The sequence below is a fragment of the Sprattus sprattus genome (genome assembly GCF_963457725.1).
Source record: "Sprattus sprattus genome assembly, chromosome: 19".
Lineage (NCBI taxonomy): Eukaryota > Metazoa > Chordata > Actinopteri > Clupeiformes > Clupeidae > Sprattus > Sprattus sprattus.
In genome coordinates this window covers 15742073-15762486 of record NC_137917.1, presented here as the reverse complement: position 1 = coordinate 15762486, position 20414 = coordinate 15742073, and the positions used below count along the sequence as shown (strand labels likewise).

Sequence of the window (20414 nt, the reverse complement as noted above, 5' to 3'; positions counted from 1 at the left end):
CATTCGTTTTTTAGTGGCTAGATGAGGTAGCCTATCGAGTGACAGTGACGGTGATGAGACATAATCTCATTTTCAAAGATAAAAAAGAAAGCGGCAGTGTAGTCGCAAGGTATCTTCGCTGTTCTCTCTCTGCCTGACTGGATTGCTCGGAAATAATAATTAGAGGCACACAGTAGTTTTGTCTTACAATTGTTTTATTGATAATTGAAAAAAATGCCTATCTTCATTTGCTTCTACGTTTACAAATTAATGCAATCAGCAGCAAGCTAACCATCCTCATTTGCATCACTGGGACGGCGGGATACCGTTCCACATCTCTGGTGGAAGAAAAAGAATCACATTGGAAGACCACTGAGGTAAGACTTTGGCTCTTGGGACAGACAAACCTGACATTCTAGCTGGTCTAGATATAGGTATGGTTTTAGTTTTATTTGCATACAGCAAGCAGCCCGAGACGCAGGAGCGACATCCCACAGAGAGCGAGAGTGTTGACGTTGGGAAGCTGCAGGTGACCGCTGCATAGGTGCAATATATTTTGTTATAACTGTTGGCCAAGTAATCGATGACAGGTGAAGTGGCACAACAAGAAGCTCACGCTGATCATTCGGATATAGCCGTTTCCTATCGTATCGTTTACATTGAATTCTTTACATTTGTCGACAAGCTCGGGTCTTGTGAGGTAAGGGCTTCGTTCAAAGCACATTTAAATGATACTGCGAATTCCACTCTGATGTGTCTATACTGCACAAGTCTCATTTATTAACATTTCAACAGTGGCTATACTTAGGTTACAGGGTTGCCAACTGCCAGACTTTTCGATATTAGGGCACATATGTGTAAGTTGACCTGGCTTTCTTTTACGGGGTGAAGGCAAATGGCCCACCTAATGTAGCTTTTGTGTCGAGAAATGATCCTTTTTCACTAACTTTGAGTGCCATTGTTAATGCCTTCAATTACCGTAGTATGTTAGTATATTATACCAGGCACTGTTCTTTTAGCTCTTCAGAGAGAAGTGTTTTGAACAACTTTGCTAAAACAATGGTAGTCATTAAGACAGTACCAGGGGTGTTTTCTCTGGTTATAGACAGAAGGACGTGAGTGAGGTGTGTACACATGGGACTGAAAGAAAGCTGTGGACTGCTATAGTAGGCAACACCAAGACGCAAGGCTTGCCATTGTTGATAGATTATCTAGGTTTCGCACACTCACCTGTGACTGCTCCCTCCCTATGGTCCTACATCGGTAAGGCTAAGCATCCTACAACAAATACTAAAACATAATTAAGTAAGAGTAAGAAGTGAACCCTTCTCTCTAAGATGCAGCCCACGTGTTTTTTTCTTCTTTTCTTCAATCTGCATTATACAGGAGTTAGATCCATTTGAAGAATTCCCATAAGGGTCTTTAAATTCTGTGGAGAGGATTTCTCTCTTGAAGTGTCCAGGACCCTATGCTCTGTAAACTGAATTTCACTCATGAAAATGAATTGTCTCCTCAGTTTTCAACACAGCTGGTGCTGTGCGTACGTACGTATATTTTGTAACTTTTGTCCCAGTGTATCATTCTATCAACAACCGACCAAAATAGACAGGACTTTTAACTGTTGTTCTGTCTTGAAAGCAGCGGGTCTGAACAGGGGGTGTGTTGACAGTAAGATGAGATGTGTGTCCTCACGATTTCTGGACACTACAGCTCGGTTCTTCAAATGTTTTGCACCTGCCCTGAGTGGAAAGTTGAACATCAGTCAGTATTGTCAGGGCCGTACCCCAGTTTGACTGCACTGGGGAAAGCTATTGTTACACTTCATCTATTCATTCCGGACCTGTAATTGTTACAATAACAATTTTGGAAGTGTAATATATGAATAATGTAAAGTTTTCTTTAAGTTAGAATGTTACATTTGATCATAATGTTATTGTTTTTGGTGGGTTAGTTGTGTCTTCAACAACATATGTTGACTAGACTGAGATGCTTCCTCAGTGGTAGAGCTCAAGTGGTAGAGCAAGTCAGGAGGATCAGGGGTTTAACAAGATGGGGGGGGGGAAAGTCCCTCACAACATAGCAGCAGATCTTGACCTGATCTGATGGAACTATGCCTTTCAGGACCAGGACTGGACTAGATCCTTTCAGAGTCTGCCACTATCTGGTTGTATCCATGTCCTAGATCCTTTTACTTGTTTTGAGCTAAAAGGCATTGTCACAGGGCACTCAGAATCCAGTCCAATGCCCTGCAATGGACGCCATTACTAGTGATGTCTTTGAAGCCTGAACAGAGTTTGGTTGTCTAAGGGTTACTGGAAGAGTTTGACTTTAGTACCTCAGCCTGATACTTCCAGCTGGAGAGTTCGCAGTGAGTCGTCATGAGTCATAAGGATAATTTTGGGCTGGGGTTGGGGTTGGTGGATATCGCCCACAGTTGCCTTTGTAAAAGGATTCCCCACTGGTAACTGTTAGAGACCACAAATGCTGGGCAGTTGTCATTTGATGGAAGGGACTACTATCTTGTTTGTGTCAAACAGATGGCAATATAGAGCCGCGGCCTTCCGGAATGTACTGCCCACGGCGTGGTGGGAGTTGTAGCGGTATCATAGTATCAGCGTCAGTGGCCTTGTTCATTTGAAATGAACTAAACAGGTGAAGAGGCTTTGACAACAGCTGTCACTTTCAGGATGAGTGTACTGCATGTCTCTCTCTCTCTCTCTCTCTCTCTCTCTCTCGCTTTCTGTGTGTGTGTGTGTGTGTGTCTGTGCTTATGTGTAGGTGAGAGTGTGTGTCCCGTGCGTGTATGTGTGCATGGATTCCAGGTAGAATTAAGGGAAGATTAGTGTACATGGCTGACACAGTTGTTTTTAGATGTCCAAAATCCCGATGATTAGGCTGTAGACCACACACTGCCTACTCCAAACAGCTGCCCCAAGTTCATTATTTTTGGGGTGAGGGTGAGGGTGGGGGTTTGCCCTGCGGCTTTGAAATCAATCTCTTTCAACCCCCCCCCCCTCCTTTTCATTATATTTGATCCATTAAGAGTGAGTTCCCCCCCTAACCTCTCCCTCTGGTTCACTTAGCTTAGCAAAGCTGAGTCACTGCTGATCATTATCACCACAATATCTTTGAGTTCATCAATTTGACTAAATGTCCCCTGACCTTTTTGTTGGGGCCTTTTAAGGTTTATTGACTGTTTTTTTTTCTGACGATGATAGTGAGGACTGATTGTGTGTCTGTGTGTATGTAAAAGTGTGTGTCTGTGTTTCGGTGCTTTTGCAAACGTTTTTTTCTAATTCTAATTTAAATTAGCCTGCATAATTGGTCGCCTACCAAGCAGATGTTTCCACTGAGTAATGTTTCGACCTTCAGTCGTTTCTCTGTTTCACATGAAAGTCAGTTAGAGCCGCACCTGTGATTCTCCATCGCTCACTGCTCTTCTGCCTGAGAACTGAACACAGAGTCGCTTTCCTCTCATCATGACTGTTCTGACCCAGCACAGCCATGTTTGCCTCTTCTCAGTTCAACACCCCAGAAATCTTCCTCTGGACACAGTTGGCAAAACATCCCAGGTGTGTGTGTGTGTATGTGTGTATGTGTGTGTGTGTGTGTGTGTGTGTGTGTGTGTGTGTGTGTGTGTGTGTGTGTATGAGAGTGGTGGTTGAAAAGGACGTTTCTGTTCAACAACCTTGAATAACGCCTGAGATTCTGCCGTAAGAGATCTACGTATGTCATTGTGCTCTAAATAGTCAGAGGAATGGAGAGACCTCCGTGTGTGTTGCAAATAGAAGACCCACAGTTTTCAAATGTGGCACTTAGTGTTTGGTCTGCAATTTCCTCTGCTCTGAGTCCACTCACATGGCTGTAGAAGTGAAGTATAAAGTATTTAAGCCCCAGGCATCTATGGATAATATCTCGCATATGGGTCAGAGGCAGGTTTCATGTCTAGCAAAGGATCCCATATAAGTGAGTAATAATTGCTACAAATCCTCCGTGGACTAATGGTTTGCCATAAAAAGGAGCCAAGGAGAAGGACGAGATGTTTGGTTTCAATTATACTTTCTATTTCGGGCTTTGGCGTTCATTATACTGGACCTATCATCGTTCCTCTGCAGCAATCATCGGATAAGAGCAGCCCTGTCAGATCCAAAACTCAATGAAGCAGTTAAGCCCTCAAGTCGCAACATGTCTGCTCATTTGCAACACATTTCATCTGCATTTGTGATTAAAAATGATACCAAGAACTTTTTTGCCATTCATTGAAATAATATTAATAATTGATGTAACTCTTTAAAGCAACAGCATATAGGAATTTAGCACTTTCTGAGGTGTGTTTTTACCAGCAACTAGCATTGGTATCGTCTTCAAATTAATTTTGATGGCATGAGGACATGTGAAGGACAGATAAAACCAATAGTTGTTCTCACTTCTCACTCATCGTGCAGTTCTGTGTACTGGGTCAGTCTTTCTGCGAAAATATAAGATAAGCTTTCACAGCACAACGTTGCCATTTTCCACTTCATGGACTTGAGTGGCAACTAACATGAGAGGGGATGCTAAACCCCCAATCCCCCCACCCCCCTCACACACACACCCCATGCTCCATTCAGCGGACCTCCTTCTAAAATCCATTCTATTGCGAGATGAGATGGGAACTTACAGAGCTTTGTCGGATACAGTGTTGAACAATCACTCCCCAACTCACATTTCGTCACCTTTAGAGATACACGGATGATAAATCCGAAGAGCCGCCAAAGGACTCGTCCTCCCTTTGTCACAAGGCCACCACTGTGCCAATTTCATAGTGGCTTCACAGATACGGCACTATATTTAGGGACAGTGCACACTGACCTGAGGCGTATTGCAATGCTGAACCTCTTCCAAAGCTATCAGATACATAAGAGATGTACTATGTCCAAGGTGTGAAGACATAGTGCAGTGGAAATCTAGTTGTCTGCAAGTGGCTGGAGAACAGATATCTCTTCACCTCATTCTTTGTTTTTTGCCTAGTTACAAACAGAGTTTTGTAAAAAGGTGGTTGATATTTGAGCTCAACAGCCAGTCAAATTACACCCCACCAATCTGTGCCTCTAAAGCACCATTGTTTTTTTTTATATATTTATATATATTTTGTGATTTTTGCCTTTAATCGGATGAAGGACAGTGAAGGTTTGGACAGATAATGAGATGGAGAGAAGTGGTGGGGAGTGGGATCGGGAAATGAAAACCCGGATACGAACCCGGATACGAACCCGTGTCCCTGTGGGCGTTCAAGCCCGTATATAGTCGGGGCTACTGCCTGCGCCACAGGGCCCCCTGAAGAACCGTTGATTGGCTGGGATTGTTTATGACTCATGCCAGGCCTACGTGTGAGCCCCAGAGTTTTTTTGAGTGCAAACACTGAACGGACAACTAAAGGACCATGAGCAATTTCTTCAATTTGACTAAAAGATTATGGGACTAGAATTAAGGACTATGCCTTTAACCCCCTGGGTGGTTACACCGCAAGGATAAGGCGTAGATTCCTCTATCCTCAACCTAAACCAGAGTCTCTGCGGCTGAGCACTCAACCCGTATACGGCCCGTCTTCCATCCCTCCCTCTCTGCATACCTGACTGACCTCTCCACTGACATTCCTTTTTATTAGCTCCAGAGACTTAAGTTCCCTGTTGTGAATTAATTAATCGTTTGCTCTTGAATATATTTCAGCGGCCTGTAAGCAAACCAGATGGAGTACATGTGGCTGGGGTGCTGATAGTGGGATCAGAATGTAAAAGTGGGCGTTTCAGTATACTATATTCTCATCATCATCATCATCATTTTACCAAGAAAGTTCTGGTGGATCTGCTTGTACTGTATGTGTTATCTAGACTGAGCCCTTAATTTGGTTCAGTTGAAAAAAAAAAAACAGGGCCCATATTCAAAGGAGGTTGATATTATGCATGCAAGAAATGCATGTATGCCTGTGATCCATTTAAATACTTTAACGACGACACCATGAATACACTACATCATTAGGACGGCCTATGAACACAGAACAGTGATGTACATAGCAGTATTGGTTTCACTAAAGTTCTGTTCAACCTGGTGATCAGAAAGATGTGGAACCTGCCCAACGTGAACTGTCCAAATGACTGAGATTCTCTGTTTCTGTAGGGTTGCACCAGTTTGTTTCTGTGAATGCGTGTCAATGTGCATTTCAAATTTAGACTCACTTGATAAACTACACTGCACGACACTGACAAAAGGTCTAAATGAGCATCACAGCTGTTCTGCTTTAGCTGGGGCTGACATGGCTGACATGGTGTGTGTGTGTGTGTGTGTGTGTTCACATGATGGGATGGCTTAATGGCCTTGTTACTCTAGCATACAATTCACTTATCAAAAGACACACATAATGCTAGTCAGTTGTGATGTGTGAATTCAGCTGAAGTGGTTGAACTATACCATAGGAAGATGTTTTAGAATACTGGGGTTGCTTTCACTTTTTGTAAAGGGATAATTAGAAGGCTGTCATTGATGCTGTAAGAGAATACTGACAGAGCACTTGCTGTTGTATATGCAATGCACTCAGGCTTGGACATTGATTCAGTTTCTAGGGAATATTGTTAATCTTTTTTTCGTTTGCAGTAAAGGGAAGCGCATGGCATTGGCATGGTGTGTGTGTGTGTGTGTGTGTGTGTGTGTGTGTGTGTGTGTGTGTGTGTGTGAGTGTGTGTGTGTGTGTGTGTGTTTGTGTGTGTTTTTGGCAGTTTTTCGCAGATCTATATTTACTCTTCAGAATGCAAATAGACTCATCATCTCCGGTCTGTGATAATGGAGTGTTATCAGTGGGAGGTAGATCCCTGTGAACAAAAGCCAAGCGCGAGTGACTTCTGATTGATGGCACATCTCTGACACATAGTTGATCAGTTTGTAGCTTTACAACTGTGGCTAAATGGTGCCTTGTTCAAGATGCTTGTCCAGCAACCTAGGTCATGTGCAAGGCATCACTTCTGAGCTTGAAAACATTGAGAATTCAGAATAGCAAAGACTTGTAATAGCTTTAACATGCAGTCAATAAACCACTTGTAATTGACCACTTCATCGTGACCAAATTGTGGTGTGTTTATCCCCTAATTTGTGTCCTCATTGTATGTCTGTCACTTATTATTCATGCCAACCCATTAGAGTTTAGAGTTTGAAAATACATGACTTGTAGAATTGACTGTCATATATGCTGTTGGTCACTCTCACATCTACAAGCTGCTGTTACCAGCCCAACCTGTGGCTTCATGTGACACAGCTGTCTCATACCAGTCCTATCAGGGTGTCTGAAACACATGCCTGTGTCTTATCTGTGTCCTGACAGGCTAAACTGAACTGGGCCTCCTGCAGAGATGTCGAAGACTACGAGGTCTGCCTCCAGGTCTCGCTCCCGCTCCCGCTCAGGGTCCCGCTCCAGGTCCCGCTCTTATTCCCGGTCCCGCAGTCGCTCGCCGTCACGGCCCAGGAAGCGGCGCTACAGGTACTGGTGCATTTATTGTACGTACGTCTCTGTTCTCAATTCAAAGGCAAGATGACATCTTTTCTCCACTTCATTGGAAGGCATTCGATTGTGACAGCTGGAAAGCTAATTGCATCAGAAAGAGTTGTGTACCCCAAAGAGGCAGAGACCGCAGGAGGCATGATAACAGACAGCAGGACTTTAAGTGTATGGACTTTTTAAGGGTGTCCTTGCAAACGTTCAGTGTCAGTGTGTGATTAGCGGAGATAAGGGCCTTTTTAGCCCGGGTTATTTCTGTCTCTCATAGAGCATGAGGGGGGACATAAACACTCCACACATACTAAACATGGCTCTGCCAGAACAGACAAATTGAAACATGATAACGGGGGCTAACTGAGTCCTGACAGGCATTCTCAAGAATGCAACTGGCAAGAAGTACCTTTTATCCAACTGACGCATTGTGGGATATTAAAATAGTTTCAAGCCCACGAGAGGTCTGAGTTAGCTTCTCTGCTTAGTTTGACGTAAGAGACTTCACTTAGCAAGTGCAATTGTGCCTGTCCCTCAAGTTAGAGGATTATATGGATAGATCACCTTGGTTGATCTCATGGATTGTCTGACAAGCAGCGCTAAATATATTCTATATCATTCAGAGCATATGACAAGAAATGTATGTCGCATAGAAGAAAATCCTAAATTTGGAAATAATAATTTGCTACGTTCTGTAATCACAGAGAAAGTTGATTGGGTAAAAGAAACGCAATGCAAGCAAGAAATGCATCATCTGTGTAGGTATAGTTCTGTATTTCCTGTAAGCCAGTGTGGTGATATAAATAATGCTCTTATGTACTGTATATGAAAGGTTCTGCCTTGTCAGCATAATTTGTCCGGGCAGCTGTTCGTTTTTCCTTGCTGCATCAGATTGAATGTTAGGAATAGGGTCTGGGCTGCTCTCATAAGGCCAGAGTCACTTTTACTGACTTCCTTTTGTAAAGCTGAGACTTTCATTTGCGATGTGCTGGAATACACTTAAATTGCATGGCTACCTCATCAGCCTTTACAGCTTCAGCAGAATAGTTGACCAGTGGCTGGAGTTCAGTGGAGTTAAGTCTGTGTGTGCAAGGGGCTGTGGCTGTGATTGATTTTTTAGACTGCTGAAAATGCACACGTCATAACGGGAACTAATGTAATCGCTGTATACACATGGGCATTTGCATACAGCACAGTGCCTTCACCTTATCTGATGCTGTGTGAATGGGACAGGGCTGTCAGCAAGCTCAGCTGTCGAATGCCACAGGGCTTATTTGCAAAGGAAAATTTGTTTTTGGCGTGACCACTTTCCTGTTGCTGCCTTGGACAGAAAAGTCTTCCAACATTGGTGCGGAACTTGTAGAGCACCTATATCCAAGATTAGCACCCGCATGGTGGGGATAAAGAGTGTCCTTGGGCTCTTTTGTATATGCAATCCTGTGTGGAGTCAAGATGGTTATCAGTCAATAATAGCCTGCAGTGAAGAGGACATGTAGCATACTATCTTAAATCGCAGTACAAGTAGCCTCAAAATAGCCTTATTATGTAGCCTTGTAGCCTAAGGTAATTTAAAACATGTGTACATAAACTCATTATCCTTTTTTCGACAGAGGCAAAGAAATGCCTTCCAAAAGCAATAGACAAGCAGGGGTAAGCACTGTCCTGGGTTAACGTCTGACGTTAACGCAATAAGGTATTATGATCAGGTAGTATGAGGGTTATCTGGAGGAAACATAAAAAGTGCATACATCAAAAAGAAGGGTCTTATGCCGCTTATCATACGATTACATGCCAAAACAATGTAAGACATTTCTCCAAAATATCTCTTCTAAGGGATTTTTTCGCCGTTTCGTGGTTTCTGCTGAGATAAAAAATATTCTACACGCAAATAAAACTTCAAAGTTTCAGGTGTTGTGTAGCAATGTATTACTTGCTGACACCAAATTTCAATGAGGGTCCATTTGAAACAGAAGGTTGCTGCCTTTTTGTCTTGTTACCTCACTGCCGTAATAGACAGGTGTTTAATAAGGCATGACTTTCAAGTGAAGGCATCTTCTAAGAATGTTGGTTCTTGTAATAAAAGGAACATCAGACCTCCGAACTTTGGGGTGGCGCATTCAAATCAATGGAACATTCTGCAGCTTTCTGAAGAGTCATACAATAATGAATACAAATGAAACCCCAAGCTGCAGTTCTGTCATCTGGAATTTTATCTATGCTCTTAAAAGCAGATAAAACATTTTCAGTGTGCTACTCACTAAATTGCAGCTTTTCATTGAGGTTTCTGGGCAAGGCTAGCCTGGAGTAATTGGCAGACAGTGAGTCCTCCCTCCCTGTCTCTCCTACTCTCTCTCGCTCTCTTTCACTCCCTGCCTGTCCGTGTCTCACTTTCTATGCTGCGCACTGAAGGATTAGAGTAGAAATGTTTCCCATATGGCCCATGTGACTGGCTCTTTCCACTGCTCGCACTCTGTGTAAGCGATGCACAGTCGCTGTGGCGTTCACTGTTACCCTGCAATGCTCCTGCACACGCTCCCCTTTGCTCTCCTACTCCAATGAAAAAGCGCACTGGGTGAGTCTGACTTTGTCTTTAAAGCTCCCATGCATAGGGAGACATTTTGAGAAAGATTGCGGGGTGACCGATTGATCATATGCTTTGAAAAAAAAAAAAAAGTTCAAGGGTTTTTGATTCCCTGGTTGACAGAGTCTGTGTTGTAAGCCACACATATGGAAATGCAATCCTAGTGTGGCCACTGTGGTAACAAGTTTCCTTTTTAGGTTGTGATCTGAATTATCCATTCATTATTCATTTTATTCCAAGCAAAATATCCATACACTTTTAGTGGTATACTTTAGCTGATAATCTCTGCCAATGGATTAAGCAACACTTTGGGATTTTGGAATGGAAGTTAACTTTTTCTTGGTCGATGAATTGTGAATGTATATTCATTGAGGTAAAACTAAAGACTCTGAACAGTGATTCTTGTGGTCTGTGTGCTTTCAATGTTGTGCCTTGTGGTGTATATGATGCAACAGAGCCACCTTGTGGCCTTCTTGGATTCTGCAGGTTTCATCACAGCCACAGCTCCTGTTGTTTATTTATTTTTTCCTCTGGTTTCTATTTCAGTAGCAACTGTCCAACATAACACATCTGGAATCATTTTTTTTGCATAATCCTATTTGTCTTTTATAATATGTTTATTTTGAATTAAGTGCAATTTACATATAGATGATTATTATTTGTATTTTGTGTGTGTGTGTGTGTATGTGTGAGTGTATGTTAACATATTTAACATGTATGCAAGTTTAGCGAGTATGTGTATTTTATCACCAGCTCTGTGACATTAGGTTTCTATAACCCCTCTTCCATTGTTAGAGTTTTGCTCTCTCCTCAGTGGTGTTTTCCTCTCCCCCCCTTTTTAAGCTCCAGGTCTCGCTCACGCTCAAGATCCCATTCTCCAGCCCACAACCGCGAGAGGAATTATCCGCGGGAGTACCAAAACAACAGAGAGTTCCGGGGCTTCCGAGGCCCTCGGCGGCCCTTCTTTCGTGGTCGAGGACGGGGCTATTTCCCTCGCGGCCGCTTCCAGAGAGGCCGAGGCAACTTCAATAACTACCGGAACAACAACTGGCAGAACTACCGCCAGTACCCCCAGCAGCAGCAGCCACAGCAGCAGCAACAACAACAACAACAGCAGCAGCAGCAGCACGGCCACAACTCCAACCACAGTCCCAAGAGGGGACGCCCGCGATCCCCAAAGAAGCGCTCTGGCAGCCCGCCCTCTCGCAGCTACTCCGATGACTCCTCCCGCCGCTCCCGCCACTCCTCCTCCTCTTCCTCCTCCGGAGCATCCTCTAAAAAGAGATCAGGCTCCCACGCCAACAAGCGCAGGAGCAAGATTGTGAAGGAGGACAACCCCACCTCCAAGGAGATCCCGAAAGGAGCGGAGGGAGGTGGGGAGCAGGTGGAGACAGAGGCTGAGGTTGGCTCAGGGGCAGGGGCTGGGGCAGGTGAGGAGGTGGGCTCTGGTGGCTGGCAGGAGGTGACAGAGCTTTCTTCTTCTAGTCCCAAGAAGTCCAGCCCATTATCATGTGGTCAGGCATCATCCATGCCTGTTAGCTCGAAAAGCCCCTCTCCCAAAGGTTCTAACGCCCCCAGCAATGGCACCTCCAGCTGGCGGGGTACTAGTTGTGCAGCCACCACTAAAAGCTCTCCAAAGAAAAGCCCCACACCTGTCTCGACTGGCTTTGGCCTCTTGTCCAAAGAGAGCAGAGGAGATGAAAAAGCCATCTCCAGCGCTTTTAAAAAGTAAGCCAAGTTTTTTTTTTTTTTCTTCTCTATCTCTCGCTCCCCCTCTCTCATTCTCTCGCTCGTGCTTTTTTTCTCCTTCTCTCCCTTTCTTCTCCCTCTTTTTATGGTTCTTGGAAGAGACTGCTGCAGAGCAGATAGCATTTCTCACAAATCCCACTAGTTTAGAAGCTTGGCCACAGTACTAAAATGTGTTTTCTGTCTCTCTGTCTGTCTGTGTGAACGTCGCATCTCTCTTAAAAACATTTGCCCATAGCTGCTCCCAATGTGGATAAATATCACACAGAAATAGTCACAGCAACATCACATTGTTTACAGTGCCTGGAAGATGCTTACCACTGTCGGCCAAAATGACAGTGATCAAATTATCAAAATGATGGTGTTTGCTGGGTAACTGCTTTGTGTATGTATTTAGCTTATTGTGTCGTATTTGTGTTTTGACTTGAAAGGAGCAGGGCCGGGCATGTCATAACTAGCATAATGACTCCTGGGAGAGAGCGGGGGAGTTTGTGTGCAGCTTGGATTTGTCTCGCTTCACAGGACTCTTCATCTCTGTTCTTGCATCTGTGTTCAATGATGTACTGAAGTGTTGAATAGTGCTTAATGGCATAATTCCTTCATTTTGCTGAACAATGAATAGAAGACACATCTTAACTCAATTAATAACTGAATGTGGTACTTTCCAGAGCGTTTGTGCAGTCTATTTGTTTACTTCAGTGTTTAGTACTTGCTGGTTGTGTAGCCCATTCCTAGTTTGAAGATAATTGTTTTCATCAGTTCATGACAGCATCTAACCCAAAGGTTTTGTCAATTCCCAGGTTCCTTGAGGAACAGAAGAGCAGACAGGCCAGTGAGTTTGAGAATGGCAGGGAGGATGGCGCCGTTGTGGAGAACACTGCTCTGAGAGAGAAAGGCAGTGGCATGTCCACGGGTCACATCTTTGAAAAGGTGCCTAACCTTACCTTCTCCAAGTTCTCCAATCACAATGGCAAAGCAGCCAAAGAACGGTACTCATACGATGACTTCACCATCCATGCCTCACCCAACAACTACTCCAAGGGTCCTCCCTTTCATGGGGACGAGAATGGAAAGGATCATCATGATGACGATGATGATGATGATGATGATGATGATGACGAAAACGAGGATGAGGTGGTGACATCCCAACATCGGATGATGGAGGCAGAGGTTGAGGTAGAGGCGCCGAAGCGCAAAGGCAAGGCCTCGCTGTCGGCCCGAGAGCTGTTTGACCTGGCCTTCTTTCACGCCTCCCAGGATGATGGCGACCTGGAGCTGCTGGAGGAGCAGCTGTTCCCCAACCGTAAGCAGCAGCGGGCGGCCGCTGTCGCCGCTGCGCTGGTCCGGAGGGAGATGGCGGGGATGCTGCAGGGAGCCATCTCCCCAGAGAAAGGGCCTAAGGCCAGGAGGATGGAGAAGGCAACCTCCAGCCTGGCGTCCACTGCCCCAGCCCAGGCCCCCTCCCAGAGGCCGGGCGAGAACTGGGGCATGGACGCGCTAATGGGCATGAGAGATAAGTCCCCACCCAGGGTGACTGGGAAAAGGGGAATAGATGTGAATGTGCGAATGGACTCTCTCAATGACAAGATGTCGAGGTAAGTAATTTATTATTATTTTTTTTTTTTTACTTCTAATCAATTCAATTCTGTACTGTTTTGTGAGTCAAAGAGAGAAAACATACTGTCAAATTAGTTCATTTATTATGTTATATTAATCAAATCTTCCCCTCCTAAATGATTTATTCATGTTATGTAGATAGTGATAGTAGAAAAATGTAGAAAGCTAACTTTGGTTATACAGTCAAGTCTCTAAAGCTGCATGTTGTTTAAGGTATCATAAAGTGTGAAACCTAATTACAACTCTTGAACTATTTACTAATGGTATGCATGGCAGCCATGGTTGTCTAATGATACATGTGTTGTAAGTGTATCTGTTTTTCATACACATCATAAACCCTCTGCTGCTAGTTGTTCATCCTGGAGAACCGTAACTGAAGCTGTGTTCTTGTTTGCCACAGCTCCAACAATCTTCTTGAGAGCGAGAGACACCTGACGCACCCCAGTAAAAAGCAGGAGCAGGAGGTCCACACTGTCTTCAAGCGCTCTCAGGCTGCCCATGTCTGCCGCTGCTCCTCGGACCTCTTCTCTCAACACATCGTCACCATCGTCCACGCCGTCAAAGGTGTCCTTCAGCTTTACAGTCTTCATACCATACCTTGCTGCAGTCAAGCTACAAGCAATATTTAGCCAATACAAACTAAACATAGACCAGTTATGGACAGGCAACGTAAAGGGACACTGTTTAGCATTTATCCATTAGGTTATAGTATAACGAAAATGGGTCCATGTTTTGAAATATTATACTTTGGCTTGTTTGTATCGAGACCAGACAGTTTGTTGTTGGATTTATAAGGAATTGCTAGCCATGTAGCTAACTAACTTTGGGTGGCAAGCAATGTTGCCTACTTAGCCATGCCAATTACATTTCACACATACATCCGTTAACCCAAGTTTGTTTATTTACATCAAAGTGATCATGTTACTTATAAACTAGAAACTGAACACATATAAATGCATGGCACAAGTAACCATGTGAGTTTTTTACGCCAACACTCACGCCACAAACAACAGGTTCAAATGTTATCCTGAAATAGCCCTGTGCCATAAACTTTACAGGAAAGAGTCATATAAAATGTGTGCGTTTATTTTATCATGTAACACAATCCCTCGTGGCTCTTATTCTGCCTTTTCGCACGCTCTTGATATTTACAAACAGTTTGAAACCTCTGTTTCGCTGACAACTTTGGTCTGAATTATACTGTCTATAGCCAAGAATGTCAGCCGCAGTTTTGTTAGTCTATAGAGAGGCCTGTTGTCCAAGCCTGTCAGAATGACTGAATTCCCAGTAGTCTGTTGTTCTCTTGTGGAGGGTTTTGTGGGTTTCTAAAGTGTGCTGTGTTAATCTTTGGCCACAGGACAGTTCTATAAGCTGTCCAAAAAGATAGACATTTGCTCCATTGTAGCATCCGATGACATACAAAGCAAACTTGTTTGTGTTCAGTTAACTATTTAACTGTTGGATCAATATCAGGGTTTACACTGAGTTATTTGTCAAGGCTATGGTGTTAGTCTCACAAGCCTGACACTAATAAAGTATAATAGGAGGGAGAATTGGAAGCAGTTCTTAGAAAAACTGTATTTGTTTTTATAAAAAACCAAATTTCCTCTTGTTTCCCCCAGGAATGCATACTCATATAGTATATTTGGTGATGGCCCGATATGTAGGAACCAAAAATGCATACACATACATTACAGTATATTTGGTGATGGCCAAAGTCCATGTCCATGTCCAGTGTGTAGGAACCTGTTCTATTGAAATAATATGATAATATGCTCCTGGGTTGCAGTGCTAAACTCACCCATGCTGAGAGTCTGTTTCTGACCCTTGTCAAGGGCCCAACCAATGGCAACATTATTTATTGAAGTCTCGAGAGATGAGTTTAGTGCTGAACAAATAAGGCTTGGGCCACTGTAAAACATCACAACTGAACTGTGTCGCATCTGAGCCAGCCTTGGAACATCACCAGAGCCCAGGGCAGGGAAGTCCTGGTGGGAAGTTTACAGGGTTTAACTGCCCAGTGTTTTTCGCCCGCAGCGCAACACTTCTCCTCTTCTGGAATGACTCTAAACGACAGATTTGCCATGTACCAGAGAAGAGCTGCAGAGAGGGAAATAACCAAGGCAAGAAAAAGCCCAGAAATACACAGGTAGTTATATCTCTGTGAACTTACATTCGAGGTATTAAATCCAGCATATGTACTGCATGGTTATCAATAGTCATAAATTAGTGAACGTACCAAAGGTAATGATATATAATCATATTTGTTTATGTGCCTTCTTTTAAGGAAAGGACTGAAGTTACTAAAATCCAGATCTAGTCTCTCCAGTTATAATTTCTTATTCCCCAGTTATAACTTTATATGGTCCAGTTATAATTTTATATTCTCCTGTTGTAATTTTGTATTCTACACCCACAATTTTATATTCACCAGTTATAATTTTTTGTGCCAGGGAATGTATGCCCCCTGCTTCTGATTTTGCCAATATGGTCTTTGCCAATTTCCTTTTTTTTTCTCCTCAGGAGAATTGATGTTTCTCCCAGTGCTTTTAAGAAGCACGCGCACCTGTTTGAGGAGATGAAAGACCTCGGGGAGAGCAGCTACAAGGTGACGCAACATTTTGAAATATGAAATGTTTTGGAAAAGAATGAAAGGAGCAAACAGAGCCAGAGCACGAGTGACCGCAAAACTCGCACACCTTTAGATGCTCTTCTCTCTCTCTCTCCCTCTCTCCCTCTCTAAGCCCCTGCCTATTCTCTGTGGAGAGATCCAAAAAGTCTAAAAATGTGCCCAAAAAAACTCGAAACAGACGCACATTCAGTTGGTCGCATTTTTAAAGTCTTCTCCTTGGTTTGGTGATTTTGGTTGTTCTCTGAGGTTAAGCCCACCTAATGCTTCTGAGTGGGGAAAACAATTACATTAAAAACGTCATGGTGGCAGCCGTGGATGCGAACCAAATGCTCCTGTGTGAATTCCACTCAAACGGACGCTAAACAAAACAAATAGTAAGTATTATTCTGAAACCTGACAAGAACAAACAACCTTGGGGGAAAAAACACTCTCTGAATGCCTATGTACTTTCAATGTCGTCCATATCAGAAAACATCCTTTATCTGTTAGGCTAGCTTTTTTATTGTATAAGAGTGTTACAGTATGTTTTTCCGGGAAAAAACTGTGTTTTGAGCCCAGTATTCTTGTTGTACTTCCATAAAGTTTTATGCTGTATGATGTCGAAATACTTTCAGATTTTGAATTCTTGGACATCTCACACATGTCCTTTGTGTATTCTCCTTTTTGACCCAGCCTCTGTTAAACCTCACCATTCTCAATCTCAAGTGTCTTTTATGACGTGTTTAGCATCCGTATCTGCCCCCTCAGCACAAGTTCTGTCCGGACAGCTGGGCTGCGCTTTGTATTAACCCAAAGTCTGGCCACATCGTTGTTCTTTTTATTTCCTGCCTGCAGGCCAAAAGCAAAAAAAACAAAGGCGACTCACTGGATCTGCGACAGGACATAGAGCGCCGCAAAAAATACTCCAGTCGCGACACTGAGAGCAAACGCGAGCGAGGGAGAGATTCAGGAGAGTCCACAGACTCGAGCCGAGCGAGATCCACAGAGAAGACATCCAAGCATCACAAGAAACACAGGTAAGTTGAGTAACATGTCTCTCCCAGTTCCTGACTTGCAGACTCGTCCTGAAGCTCCTTTATTTCAGGGAAAGACATCAACTGTGTTCTTGTTTGAAGCATAAGGACTGCTGAGAAACCTACTTGCCCTTGAAGTACCTCACCTCAAACCCCTCTTCTCCTCTCCTTTCCTCTCTCAGGAAAAGCAAGAAGAAGCGGGAACGCTCTCGTTCTTCATCCTCCTCCTCTCATTCCAACAGGGGGGATGACTACTCCAAGGAGGAGGCAGGCTTCAACAAGTCCCGCCTAGGACCCCAAGATCAGGGGGGCCCCATAGAGAGAGGACGGGGCCGAGGAGGCTTTGTAAGTCAGCGCCATCCCAGTAGTCACAGCTAAGGCCGAGGCAGACGCGAGTTTACATATTATCAACTTCAGGCCTTAAAAGGTCTTCAGGGCTCTGAAAAGCTCTTTGAGTCTGTTGTTAACGGCCCTAAATGAATCAATGACTGAATTGAATTGAATTGAAATCAACTGAATGAGAAATGGGGAAGGTAAAGAGGAGAGAAGAGAAAGCAAGGAAAGAGAAATGCAGATGACAGAAGTGACCTATCCGTTCCCACTGCTCTCCTCTCTCCTCTTTTCATTGGCAATGAGAGGAGGTGTTATCTGCACCTGCTGTCTGATTCTGCGTGTTATTTTTCAGCATTGCCATTACTGATCCATGTATAGACAGCCAGTGTCAGCTAAACCAGTGTCAATCTAAGCCTTTACTCTGACCAGTTGTAGCTCTCTTGAATGTTCTTCATTCTGACTCTTAATTCTTGTACATCTGCAGCAGCTCAGAATAAGAGGAAGGGGATGGAGCAGGGGGAATTTCCAGAACAAAAGTAATGGAAACGGCCCTGGCATGAGTGTGCCAGTGCAGATCAAGAGCGAGGACAGGGATCCAGAATTCACCCCCAAGAGCAGGCCGTACTACCTGGTGCGTTACTTTCACTTTCATTTTTACGCAGTAGTTCACATCGCATTTTTAACACTGCGAGTCTGCCATTACCCCCTTTAGAGCTTCATTTATGAGTGTGCGATTGATCATGGAAGGTCAAAATGTTGCCCTTCAAGTAAAGAGTAATTGTTGTTGTTTTGTTTTGACCAGACAGGCTGTGTTCAGACAGTTGTAGCCACCCATTTAAAAAGATGCACCTTAAAATGATTGCTGAAATCAAAAACCAAAGCACAAAGCGTTTCCATTTTGCTGGTCTCTGACCATATTGGCAACCATTGTTCTGTTCTTACAGCACGACGACAGGGAAGGAGAGAGGGACAAGCGGTGGGTGGAGAACCGCGGACGCGGCCGTGGCAGCTTTGTCCGCAGTGGCGGTCGGTTCCTGTTCCGCAAGGCTGCCCCCTCCGTCACCACTACCACCGCCACCATGACCACCACTGGCACCAGTATTGGTTCTGGCAACACCAACAGCCGCTGCAGCCCCAAATGGACTCACAACAAGTTCAAAGGCAGCGCAGAGGAGGGGGAGGTGCCTGACGACGACACAGACCAGGACCACAAAGAAGACCGCAACACTGGGGTGGCACTCAGCTCTGGCCAGTGAGAGGTTAAGGGTTCTGATGATAACACCCTATGAACTTTGACCCTGAAGCAAATCATCAACTTGGCAATCATGCTCTTATTCGCTGCAGTTGTGGAGATAGTGCTTGTCAGGGTTGCGAGACATCTTTGCTTGCGCAACACCTTACCGTAGATGAGCAAACCCTTATAGACAAAAGCATCAATGATTCAGTCTTAAGAAAAGGGGCGAGACTGTTCTTTCACTTCTAAAGACAGTGTGGATTTGTTCCAAGAATGTGGTATCCTCTGTCAAGTTGAATTTACTACAAGTAGTGCATTGTCTCTGCTAGGACAATAAATGGCTGTAATCCAAAAGCAGTGAAATTTGCTGAATCAGTCAATTTGGAAAAGTTCATTTTACATGAGTATCACGTAATGGTGATGACTGGGTCTTGTTGAGACGTCAGGATTCTTTTCTCTTCATTTAGATCTCACTTTTCTTTTGCAAAGCACAAAACCATAAGGATAGTCATGCCTCAGATAGGTACTATTTAGTGCATCAGTTGTTATGAGAATGAAAAGACACTTTATATACACTAAATATATAGTAGACCAGGACAAAATATATTTATTGTAGTAAAAATATCATGAAATTGAGCTGAAATCAATTTTATATTTCATTATGTATACATGAACCTGCGTTTCCATTGAAAGGTAACGCACCTCCTTATTCTAGAGGCACAGAGGCAGATCCAAACAATGCTGAGAAAAACCATTAAATGTCACAATGAGTGAGAGTATGTGTGAAGTCACAACAAGGGTAAAAACAATCCTACCCTAAAGTCATGCCAGAAGGCTTTGGAAATGAATAATGCTACAGAAAGACACATGAAAGCTGCTTCAAGTTGGTCAAAGAGGCCTAAGGGAAGACCTAAGAGCTGTGACGTTCAGAATGCTTGGACTTCTTGTTGTGTGGGACCAAATGAACAGAGGTCTAACCAGAGTTAACAAGTTGAGTACAAGAGTACTAACTGTCTGTTGGAAGTGGCAATTTCTTTTTATTCTTTTTTTTATTATTATTATGATTTCTTGTTGGGGCTGTTGAGTCATTTTAATGTGTAAGTCAGCCATGTTGTGTATAGGCCTCTGGTCCTGTGGAGAGAGCTGCCGGTATGCAGTAAGGGCTAGAGTACAATGTGCCTCCGTAATATTTGTGTAGATTTCCCTCGTTCACATTAACTTCACATAAGTTGATTTTGGGTGGCTATTTTTACTGTAGATGAAAGAAACTTTGAGATATAGTGTTGACATGATGTATGTACTTATAGAGGCATTTTGAAATTTCTTTTTGAAGCTTTTGTTCCTTGTGTCTTGTTTATTTTTATATCTTCACCAGCAGTGGACCCCTGTACAGTGGAAGAGAGTCCACTGCGACACCTAGGAACTTGGAAATAAATACAATCATTTTTCAAATATTAAAGGAGATAAATGCATAAAGAGAATATAAGTGCTGTTGAAAAACTGTACTTTAAAAAAATTACAATCTACAATGACTGTTGCACTAAAGTGACCTGTATGTCTTTTGGGTTCTGGGTTAGCACTGTGTCTATGTACGGGATGCACATTTGGATTGACATTTTTGTGGCTTAGGGGTTGTTTTTAATGGTCTTGTAGTTCTTCTTTTCTTTCTAGATTGTCAATTAAAACATTTGATTTATTTAACGTGTGTCGCCTTTTTTAATGTGTGTTGGGTTTCAACAGATTCCTCGTGTTAGAAGACACAC

At 43.5% G+C, this 20414-nt stretch overlaps 1 protein-coding gene across 1 annotated transcript; it reads left to right on the top strand.

Moving 5' to 3' along the window:
- Positions 1-264: 264 nt before the first annotated feature.
- Positions 265-20268, top strand: thrap3a (thyroid hormone receptor associated protein 3a). The gene is made up of 11 exons (XM_080857524.1): positions 265-356; positions 7331-7486; positions 10920-11804; positions 12623-13417; positions 13840-14003; positions 15477-15588; positions 15963-16047; positions 16906-17087; positions 17267-17429; positions 17902-18048; positions 18362-20268. The coding sequence occupies exons 2-11, from the start codon at positions 7359-7361 to the stop codon at positions 18671-18673; spliced, it is 2973 nt and encodes a 990-aa protein (XP_080713650.1). The 5' UTR covers positions 265-356; positions 7331-7358; the 3' UTR covers positions 18674-20268.
- The last annotated feature ends 146 nt before the right edge of the window (positions 20269-20414 follow it).

Excerpts from the sequence above, each read along its gene's own strand:
- thrap3a (XM_080857524.1), top strand. The coding sequence starts at position 7,359 with ATGTCGAAGACTACGAGGTCTGCCTCCAGGTCTCGCTCCCGCTCCCGC. Across the intron at positions 13,418-13,839 it reads CTCAATGACAAGATGTCGAG|CTCCAACAATCTTCTTGAGA; the intron begins GTAAGTAATTTA and ends TGTTTGCCACAG. Across the intron at positions 17,430-17,901 it reads GACGGGGCCGAGGAGGCTTT|CAGCTCAGAATAAGAGGAAG; the intron begins GTAAGTCAGCGC and ends GTACATCTGCAG.